This window comes from Bombus bifarius, unplaced genomic scaffold (genome assembly GCF_011952205.1).
Source record: "Bombus bifarius isolate JDL3187 unplaced genomic scaffold, Bbif_JDL3187 scf7180000008039, whole genome shotgun sequence".
In the NCBI taxonomy this organism is placed as follows: domain Eukaryota; kingdom Metazoa; phylum Arthropoda; class Insecta; order Hymenoptera; family Apidae; genus Bombus; species Bombus bifarius.
The window spans coordinates 1,028,422-1,038,940 of NW_022884409.1; the positions used below are offsets into that span (position 1 = coordinate 1,028,422).

A 10,519-nucleotide genomic window follows, 5' to 3' on the forward strand; every position below is an offset into this window, starting at 1 on the left:
TTCTCAAATGGTGTATGCAAATATGATCGGATCATTACGGTTAAATGATTAGGAATACGATAGATGAGAATATTTATTTAACGAGTAAGAGATAAATGCAAAGGAATAAAATATGACAAAAGAAAAAGATAAAATTTAGAATCTCAGTCCATTTCATCTAATGGTATGTGTATATATATATATCATCGGAAAATATACTATCTTTTGTTAATTAAGCAGAAGGTAGTTGTATAATTATCGTATAATAGAATAATCAATAAGTATATTCTCAGAATGAAAGATTGTACTGCGTATAAAAATTGAATTGCGAACTTCATGTCAAAGAAGTGCAAATTGTGTTAAAATGAGAATCTCTGTTGAAAGAAATTTTCACCGTAAGAATGCGTGCCGATGAAGCGCATGCGTATAGCTGGTCACAGTATTGCAGGCGCACGACTCGACGAGCAACAGAGTGCTGTGTACATCCCCGCCCACGTATTATTATTCGACTGTCTTGTAACCACGCTTCTCGGTGATCGTGAACAACCACGAGTATTGGACAATTCCATATCGAGTGGATAATGAATTTATTATTCGCGGAAGATTTGTCGCGGCCTGTCGACAGAACCACGTAAGAAGGTTTTAATGTGACACAAGGGCGAGCATGATTCTGGCAGGATCAGACCATTTTCTGGCGGGTAAGTCCACTATCTTCTACTTTGTCTATAACTCTTTTAACGAATTCAACTGTTCAGATGTGACCTGGTACACTTCGATACGGAAACATTGACCTCAAAATATCGGTGATCGTGAATCGATTCGTTAACGAACAACTTTCGATCGTGATAGAGTTATTAAAACTTGAATAGAGCACGCACCCATTTCTACGTTTTTTCGCCATCTAAATACATCACGATGCTTCTAATAGTTTCTCGAATCATTCAACAATTTCCAATAAAACTAATTCGTGTGACGTGACAGTAATCCCTTGACACATTACCAGGTTCTTACATAAAATGTTCTACATACGTCGTTCTTTTTGATTAATCGAGAATGATTAGAACGTAAATGCATGCCACGGTTTCCGCATTGCGCAAATTAAAATTATTTCGAAATACATTCGTTTTGAATAACGTTCCCTCCCCTATAGTTTTCTTTTCGCTCTCAATCTTTTACTGAATTACAACGAGTAACAATTCTGTCGATTCTTTATAGTTGAATGTGTGGTAATATTGTTATATCCAAGCTATCGTTGATAGTTGACGGAAATTAACAATTTTAGTTAGCATTTGTCTCCGTTTACGACGATATTTCAACGATATCTTCGACGAATGGAGACGGATGCAAAGGATTTCGATAGATCTTTGTACCGCGATTCATTAACCGTACTCGGTGTGTAATATCGCGCAGTGGTTTCCGCGATAAGACGAGCGATGGTTAATTATTCCAGGTCATTACGACGTAATGTGTCGCTGCTGTTTTAACGCGTTCGATACATCAATGACACGTACGACCGCCGTTCAAGAGAAAGATTTAATCGGTGTATGGGTGAACGCCTTTTCTCCGTGGTCAATAAATAACTTATGCTTTGCCTGTACCCTTTTTGATCATGCTTTTTGCACGGAACCTTCCGTCCGGTCCGTTCCATCGCGTTCTTCCTTTTTTTTTTTTTTTATGATTATTCCCATCTCGTTTCCCTTCCCTCTATTAGCTCGTTTTCATTTATGATCGATCATTCGTATGACGATAAATAATATACACGACCAGTAGTTTGTTCCAACCAGTCATTCTCACGATCGATTGACATTACAGTACCTGTGGAAGCGACAGCATTTCTGGGTGCCGTAGCTGGCTTCGTGGTCCTCCTGTTGGCTCTGTTCTTGTACTTGTCACGCAAATGGTGCTTCACTCCACCATCCACGACCACTCTTTTCGGTGGCGTTTGCGTGCCCCTCTGCGAGCCTAACAACGGCTCCACCTCACAGATTACGAAAAACATAGGTAGGTTGTCGACGAACGATCTGATCCTGTGCTTTCTACTGCTTGCTTTGAAATTGCTGGAAAAGTACACACATAATACCGATCCAGAAGCAGGCGCGATTTTTCTATATGTGATCCCCGCTTCCAGTCCTTTCAAAGATCGTTATCAGCTACTTTGTACCTGAAATTAAACGAACCTAACCGAAAGTTGGGTTTAATGTTGAAACTCGGCAGGGAAGGCATTTTCCTATTCGGATCCAGAGACTAGTTCCGATTCGGAAGAGGACGTCCTTCGTCGACTGAATTCGCATACTCATCCACCGCCGGATACTTTGACTATCCAAGCGGAGGATGGACCGACCATTCTGGGTTAGTTTTTCCTTTATCCATTTTTTTTCTTTATGTTCTCTTTCATTAAGTTTGCGTTCGTTCCTGATCGACCGTGTATCGCCGTTTCAGATGCCGGCACTACCTCCAGCAGCTGCACGGAAGAACACTCGCCCAGCGATCAACAACAGGTGAATGAGAATAAAACGTTTATAGTTAAAACGGCGTTGTCATGTTGCGCGATCGAATATCGCGTTCCCAATCTACACGATTGTCGCGTAAATAATTAACCGGCGGCCGGATATCCGTGCGTATTTTATCACGCAACGTTCTAACCGCATAATATCGTTGTTGATGACCTATTCTTTGCATTAGCACGATACTTGGAGTCATCTAATTCGGTATGCTTTTAAAATGAACTTTTTTTAAACGAATCGAATGGTTTCGTTTGATACACAGTGTGTGGTAGAAGTCGGGGCCTCTGGTATTATTCTCGATAACAGAGAACAAGAGGTAGAGGTCGAGCAAAATGGTTCGACTACCAACGACGTTATTACAACGATGGGTACCATCACCGAAGAAGTGGGTAGCTTGGAAGTCGCTTTCCTATATGATGCACCGATGCGCGAGATGACGGTTCGTATAAATTTCATTGAAAAACTCGTTTACGATTCAATCGAAACCAACGAGTTTCCTTATTTTGTAGGTTCATGTGCTGCAAGGACGAAATTATCCCGAAGGTATAGGCGGTAGTCAAGTGCGGCTCGTGCTGTTACCATCGAAGAAGCAGCGCCGTAAAACTCGAGTACGCCAGGGTACGTCTCCACAGTACATGGAGAGTTTTCTGCTTCCACGTGTTAATCCAGAGGACGTAAACGCCATGGGCGTACGCCTAAGAGTGTATCTATGGGGCGGAAGAATGCGACGAGAGAGATTACTAGGCGAAGCTAGAGTCTCCTTCGATCAGATCAATCTTCAGCTTGAAACTACGCTTTGGTTAACGCTACAACCTCCACCTTTTTCTTCGGTAAAACATCTATATGCAATAAGTTGTTGTATTTTTTTGCGACCCTCAATGTCGAAGAAAATAACGGTAGAATGAACGTGATTTTCGCAGGTACAAGATTGGGGAACAACTAGTAGTTTGACTCGTAGCGATTCCACGGGATCACAGCAATCAGTTCAATCATACGCATCACCTACTGCACGTGTGCCAACTTACGCGTCGCATACTGTACCTCCTTACGGCAGTAGTATGAAGGGCGGAAGCGTGGCAGAAATTTTAATAGGCTTGGCGTATAACGGGACGACTGGACGTTTATCGGTAGAAATAATTAAAGGATCTCATTTTCGGGGTGGCGGCGGGAACGACACGAAACCACCCGACACGTATGTTAAGCTCGCTCTCATGGATAGCAACGGTCACGAAATGGAACGATCGAAAACTGGTCTGAAACGGGCTCAGCCGAATCCCCTGTACAAGGAAACATTTATATTCCAAGTAAGCTTACAGCTAATCAAATAATTCAATTCGATGGAAAATTATTCAAACAGATATTCTCTCCTCCTTTTGAAACGAATCTGATTAAATGTTATACTCGTAATGGCTGTTTAGGTTGCTCTGTTTCAACTTGGAGATGTAACTCTCTTTCTATCGGTTTATAATCGACGAAGAGGCGGAATGGGAAGAAAGGGAAGAGAAATGATCGGTTGGCTGAGTTTGGGATTAAACAGTTCCGGTACGGAGGAGCTTCAACATTGGAACGATATGCGCGCAGCAAGACAACCGGCGCAAGTTCAACGCTGGCACTCGTTGCTGCGTCCTTGAAACATCCGATCACGAAAGAGTTCCTGCAACGGAAATACATTTTACGATGTTGTTAACGATAACGATATGGTTTGACAGATAGAACACGGTGCAGATTACGGTCCCCGATTGCGTACCGTTATATACGACTGATCGTGTAGAAGAGCAAGTGAATTTTTCAAGACGAACGCGGCTGTTCTTTATTGGAGATAAAGCCTGTACTGCCCGAACAGAACACAGAAGTCAATATGTCGATCTGTTGATCCTGCGAATCAGAGCTATCATAATTTTAGCACGTGGTAACTCTGAGTCAAAACTCTATCGATGTACCAAGTACATTCCTTTTTGATACGCCGGACGGAGTTGAGGGTGTTTTCAACATACATATTACGTATGTATATTACATATGCAAACAAAGAAAGAACGTAAACGCATAACACATACATGATCCATACGCACACGTACACGTATATGTATATACACGTTTACCTACTTACATATACGTAAAACATATTTCAATTACACGTGCACACATACGTACACGTTACAAATATGCAAACACGCATTTTGTCGGTCCCAAAAGTCGAACGTATAATACATTAGCAGATGGACCGCGAAAACGACTTCGATTCGATATGTGCCTGAGCCAACTTTAATCGTTTATTTTTTACTTTGTGCCTTTCACCCTTTTTAGGCCGCGTGTCCGTCGACGGAGAATCGTCGTGGGATACCTAGCCAAGTCGAGAGCCCATTATGAACCGCGATCCTCTAGCCGTTCTCCTTTGGACGAGCTAACTAAGCAAACGTAATTTTTCCTCTCTCGCTCCGCGACACTTTCAGCGGAATATTCGATTTGCAGTGCTTGTTCGTTCGAATCGATGCCACGAATCTTGTTGTTTCGATCACATGGTTCGAGAATGGATTGACGCGCGAAACGAATTAACCCCTTACTGCGTGGAGTACTGGGGCAACGAATAATGTTTCGAGAGAAAGTCAAGGCTGTACACAATTTTTCTAATTTCCTACATACTCTGGCTTCGTTTGTTCGTTTCTCTTTTCTGCGTACTATTATTTATACATATATATATATATATATATATATATATATATATATACGTATATCCTTAATTTAGTAATACATATTTGATATTATCAGTAAAGCACGTTGCGAAGTTTCATAATTCCTTGTCGTATTCTTGATACGTGTAACAACGTGCTTTTATTTATTATATATATACTTACGTATATTTACGTATCCTAACTTTACGAACGTTTCGTGTATACAGGATATCGGTTAATCAATTAGTAGCGTCGAGGGGTTATAGTTAATCGATGGGATATAAAGGGGAACGTATACGAGGACAGATTCACAATTAAACGACGCACAATAAACTCGCAAAGCGCACCTCGTAAACGCAGATGTGATCGTAGAGTTGATATTACTATTAAACTAGTAGTATACATTATCGTGTGAGTACGATAGGTTATGTAGAAATGTTTTTTCCACGCGTTTATATTAGAGGGAATTGGATACCGGACGAAGCAGGCGACTGATTAATGGATAAAAAAATTACCAGATGCTGTGAATCGTTTAACGCTTGACTTTTTCAAGCTTAGCGTTTAGGTGATTAACGATGATTAATCCATGCTCGAACTATTCTCCCGTTTTACGTATTTAGACAATGTATAACGCGATTGCAAGGACTCAGAAGTTTCTTTTTCGTTTGTTTACTACGTATGTGCATGAATTTTCTCGTATCAAATGTACAGACGTTCTTTTTACAATGCTCTTCTCAAACGCAGTTTTAAAGAAGTACTTTTAGCGCTTTCGGATTTAGCATAATCATCGATAATCGATAATATCGTAGTTATGTGCGTTTGTTGGTGCATCTCATCCAATTTCTAGCGTTTTCAGGAAGCGAGAAGAGAAAGCAACAGCGAGGAAGATGCGTAGCGTGAAAGCAAGCGATAGAATTATTCTCTACTTTGAGAAAAGTTTTAAGCGTACCGGGATTTTAGCTAACGTTCTTAGGATACTTTCTTCACTTCTGAGTCTTGGTAACATAATTGTATATTGTACAGTCTGTTTATAAGCAACACGATATTAACGAGGATCAGAGATTTGCGTGAAAATGATGTAGAAAGAGTCCTCGGTCTCTCATCGCGGATGGGTCGAACCCGATGCGAACAAGAACAGAATGTTTTTGAAATATTTATGATCGATATGTACACTTAATTAACGAGTAGAGGTTTTTCAGGGTAATTTCTATGCCTTTAATTGTTCTCAATTTGTTACAATATAGTTGTAATTGCATCGAACTATTTTAAAGCAAATGACTAGCTTTTCGCGGGATGATTCAATGGCGATGAAACAAAGAATGCTTGGCCAAAGACATTTAAGGCATTGATTAGACAAACAGAGTGTACGAAGTTATCGAATTTTATTTGTCCAACAATGTTTGGCAATTATGAATGTATGAGGTGAACAAATTCTCATATTTCGATAATTCATATTGTCTTGTTCTCTGATGTTCTATTCTATTGTGTCGCTTTCTCGAGTGTCCAGTGCTTACAAAGTCGATAAAAAAGGGTATATATATAAAACAAAAAGAAAAGTCTTTAAAGATCGCGAGGATTATAAACAGACTAACGTTGGATTTTTATCTATATTTTATCTACAGCACTCTTTCTCGATAAGAATTAATTGAAGTTTGAACGTCTACTGCACAAAATAATTACCTTAATCAATGTTATTAAATTAATAATAATTATATTATATCTGTCGCGTTTTATAAAAGTGTACTCTAATACAATTAAACGAATAAACTTACAAATAGTTGTTACTGAATACATAAAGAAAAAGAAATAAAATTTGTCAAAGTACATATTTCTCTAATAGTTCTTGTTTTTTTCTTGCAAGTAACGCTTCCTGAATATCTTGTTGCGACGGTATTGCTTTTTGTGCAGTTGTTTCGATTTCTTCTTCTATTTCTGGCTGTTTCTCGTTTTGTGTTAGCCATTCCTGCATTGCTTTTTCCCTTGCTTCCTGTTCAGCTTTCTGTTCCAGAGGCGACAAAATTCCATCATCGTCGTCTCTGTAACCATAATAATCAGCATCGATGTCCTTCATTAACTCAGCGCGCGTTTTACGAGGTGGAGGTGGTGGTTCTTGTTCAAATAATTCTCTAACACCTGGTAGTTCTTTCGCTGCTCCAAAATATTTGTAACCACGGTTTCCAGGAACCTAAATGTCGTAATAATTACCTGTTACCTTTTTCTATTACTTTTTCTTTTACTATTTATTATTATTAAAAATAGAGCAATGTAGCAAGATTAAAAACACGTTATACCTCACGACCTTCGTGGTCTAGCATACGTGGTCCCACTCTGGAATAATCAGGCCCACCTAACTCTTTTATCTGAGCCTCCCAGTGTCGTTTTTCTCTCAACAATTTATTAATCTCATCATTTAAATCTCGAATTCGAAATTCCCCTAGACCAGCATTTTGAATCTGTGCAACCTTTTTCGCAATTTCTCTAATTATTTGCATTCTCCACTTTTCTGCTTTTCGCAAGTCTCTACATTCAGAAGCTAAATATGGTCTTCTTTCCTGTTCCTTTCTGGCTCCTTCGTTGCTTTGTGCAGCTCTCCACCGAGCAAGAGTGGTCCTGTTAAAGAACGAATGTTTAAATAAATATAAAAAACAGAAGAATTTATAAATTATATTCAAGCAAATGTCTTCTTTTTATGATACTTACATAGCCTTTTCCGCGTTTCGCGCCTGAAAGAAATAACATTAATTAAGTATATTAAAAGAATATAATTAATTTCTTGTAATATGTAATAACGTTTACTACACTTACCATTTTTTATATAAATAACGATGTTCAATAAAACAATTTAGTACTGTCCAAATGCTAAGATATGTACAATCTGTAAGTTTTTCCAAGTAAATTTATGTTTGTTTAGAATGTCTTGAACAATGTTATTGCCCCATCTTCTTACGTTATGTATTATAACAACGATAAATTTAATTTTATTTTATAGTCGATGACAAATGACAAAGTATAGTGTACAGCACGATCATTTAAACGTTTATGTGATCGTAGTTTATAGGTTACGATTCTGTTGTATCTTTAAGGTTATGTTATCGTATACACAACAACGAGTTTATCACGTGCACGTAAAGTAGTGTTCGTGAGCATGGAACAAAATAAATCGACAAAACCTTTTGATATTAAATGACGCAGTTTTTTATTGTATGTATATATATATATATTATATATACTATATATATACATGTATAAATATATATATATTATATATATATTATATATATATTATATATAATATATATAATTATATATTATAATATATATATATATATATATTTATACATGTGCCCGTCTAACTCATAATAGAGAAAAAGAAAAATCATTAAGTCTTAATCATAATTTCTATTTTTGTGTATGATTGTTTTAGTAGAATTAGAGATTTAAAATAATTGTGTAATTGTAATATTTTGCCGTTAATTCGTAAAAAAGCAATATATAATATGAAACAATTATAGGTACAATATTACTACTGTCATTGATTGTTCATGGAAATCGTCTATGTTGAACTAAATATTATAGTTGCATAATATGTTCTGAGATGGATAATGAATGCAGAATAAAATTTCGTTGTTTTATTCTATTAGCATTCCAGAATCCACGATGCTGTATAGTATGTATGTATTCAAGAACAGAACTGGACAGACGTCAGTGTGTTCGTGTGTTTCAAGTTCGAGTTTCTTAAGAATTCTAGACTTTAGACAAAGGAAAGATCGGCGCATTTATGTTCAAAGCGTTGAAGAGCACGGACATTTCCATCGAACAATAGTGATAAGGTAAAGTATATTAATATTTTCAATTGTATTTTAAATATTTTTAGGATAATATTTAATACGATAATATGATAAAGATTAATAAGAAAGTTTTTTTTTATTCAAGTTTGGATACAGGATAACAACATTTGATTAAAAATGCAGAGTAAGTAGTATTGTTTTAATATCATCTTGAATATTTTGATTAGAAATAACGTTGAAGATTAACCTTTTAATGCTAGTTTAATGATACTTAGTGAACATTTCGAGATATTTGATTAGGTGTTATGTAGCGTCGAAGACACAGAGTCGCGTGAATTTGTTTATTTTCTTTTGTTTTGGCTTTTTAAGGTAGTTTGAAATCAGTTTTAATTTTAAGAAACGGTAGATATTTATTAAAAAATATATTAAGAAACGTTAACTGAACAGTGCTGTTTTTTATAATAATTTTTACAGATAATAATCAGTGCTATTTTTTATAATAATTTTTTAGATTCTTTGGATAACTTACTAATCAAGTTTCTTTCTTTTTTTGTAGAATTGGTATTTTTAACAGTTCTATGCTTTTACGGAGTGATAGCACAGAATTGCGAAGACAATAAAGAAGAACAATGTAGTGCTACAACTTCAGCTTCTTTTAATCAAGACAAAAATTGGAAATCAGCTACTTCCATTTATGACTTTCATGCTACAGATATACATGGAAAGGAAGTTATGCTGAATAAATATCATGGGCATGTTTGTATAATTGTTAATGTTGCTAGCAATTGTGGATTTACAGATACACATTATAAAGAACTAGTACAATTGTATGAAAAGTACAGTAAGGTGGAAGGTTTAAGGATTCTAGCATTCCCATCGAATCAATTTGGTGGCCAAGAACCAGGCAATTCCACAGAAATCTTAAATTTCGTCAAAAAATATAACGTTACATTTGATCTGTTTCAAAAAATTGATGTTAATGGAGATAATGCGCATCCGTTATGGAAATGGTTGAAGTCACAGGCAGGTGGATTTATAACTGATAGCATCAAATGGAACTTCACTAAATTCATCATTAACAAAGAAGGACAAGCTGTTGCCAGACATCCACCAACTACCAGTCCTCTTGAAATGGAATCAGAATTGAAGAAGTATTTCTAAGTTCCCTTATACTATTGCTTTCTTAATTCAGTTTTAATTATCAGCAATAGTTTTGTCATATATTGTAATATTTTTGACATCCTTTGCATTATCAATAAAAATAAAAATTGTTCCTATACAATGAGATTGAATTTTTTCTTAAGATTTAAGACATTATACATATATATGAAACGATATACAAATAAATAGTTTTCTCCATAGTTTACAAACAGTTTTATTCATTTAACGTTTTAACATTTCTATACGACATAGTACACCTTATTTATTATATAGATCTCTAATAATATAAATGTAGACTGTACAAGACGCGGTTTGATCGTTGGAACCCAACGAAATTACGACTTAAGTGTTTACATTAAATAAGTAGAAAGCATATTTTTCAATCGGTAATGTATATATAGGAAAATATTACAAAACA

At 36.3% G+C, this 10,519-nt stretch overlaps 3 protein-coding genes across 4 annotated transcripts; 2 read left to right on the forward strand and 1 right to left on the reverse strand.

Moving 5' to 3' along the window:
- The first annotated feature begins 412 nt into the window (after positions 1 to 412).
- Positions 413 to 4,888, forward strand: LOC117207625 (synaptotagmin-14). Of its 2 annotated transcripts, XR_004487562.1 has the most exons (9): positions 413 to 677; positions 1,792 to 1,980; positions 2,194 to 2,328; positions 2,419 to 2,477; positions 2,746 to 2,922; positions 2,993 to 3,313; positions 3,404 to 3,787; positions 3,902 to 4,484; positions 4,788 to 4,888. XR_004487562.1 is itself a non-coding variant. In XM_033448008.1 (8 exons), the coding sequence occupies exons 1-8, from the start codon at positions 644 to 646 to the stop codon at positions 4,112 to 4,114; spliced, it is 1,512 nt and encodes a 503-aa protein (XP_033303899.1). In that variant the 5' UTR covers positions 413 to 643; the 3' UTR covers positions 4,115 to 4,888. The 2 variants fall into 2 exon arrangements, 1 of the variants encoding a protein (XP_033303899.1); XM_033448008.1 differs by having other exon boundaries at positions 3,902 to 4,888.
- Positions 4,889 to 6,311: 1,423 nt separating this feature from the next.
- LOC117207630 (pre-mRNA-splicing factor ISY1 homolog) lies at positions 6,312 to 8,333 on the reverse strand. Its single transcript, XM_033448013.1, has 4 exons — positions 7,958 to 8,333; positions 7,853 to 7,875; positions 7,444 to 7,762; positions 6,312 to 7,337 (listed from the first exon to the last, which is right to left on the reverse strand). The coding sequence occupies exons 1-4, from the start codon at positions 7,958 to 7,960 to the stop codon at positions 6,969 to 6,971; spliced, it is 714 nt and encodes a 237-aa protein (XP_033303904.1). The 5' UTR covers positions 7,961 to 8,333; the 3' UTR covers positions 6,312 to 6,968.
- Positions 8,334 to 8,794: 461 nt separating this feature from the next.
- LOC117207632 (probable phospholipid hydroperoxide glutathione peroxidase) lies at positions 8,795 to 10,227 on the forward strand. The gene is made up of 3 exons (XM_033448015.1): positions 8,795 to 8,982; positions 9,086 to 9,124; positions 9,497 to 10,227. The coding sequence occupies exons 2-3, from the start codon at positions 9,118 to 9,120 to the stop codon at positions 10,099 to 10,101; spliced, it is 612 nt and encodes a 203-aa protein (XP_033303906.1). The 5' UTR covers positions 8,795 to 8,982; positions 9,086 to 9,117; the 3' UTR covers positions 10,102 to 10,227.
- Positions 10,228 to 10,519: the final 292 nt, after the last annotated feature.

What these genes read in the sequence shown, in the direction of transcription:
- LOC117207630 (XM_033448013.1), bottom strand. An exon ending in CGAAACGCGGAAAAGGCTAT is followed by an intron (nt 7,763 to 7,852) that starts GTAAGTATCATA and finishes GTTCTTTAACAG; the next exon opens with GACCACTCTTGCTCGGTGGA. An exon ending in TAGACCACGAAGGTCGTGAG is followed by an intron (nt 7,338 to 7,443) that starts GTATAACGTGTT and finishes TACGACATTTAG; the next exon opens with GTTCCTGGAAACCGTGGTTA.
- LOC117207625 (XM_033448008.1), top strand. Translation starts at nt 644, where the DNA reads ATGATTCTGGCAGGATCAGACCATTTTCTGGCGG. An exon ending in ACAGATTACGAAAAACATAG is followed by an intron (nt 1,981 to 2,193) that starts GTAGGTTGTCGA and finishes GAAACTCGGCAG; the next exon opens with GGAAGGCATTTTCCTATTCG. An exon ending in AACCTCCACCTTTTTCTTCG is followed by an intron (nt 3,314 to 3,403) that starts GTAAAACATCTA and finishes TGATTTTCGCAG; the next exon opens with GTACAAGATTGGGGAACAAC.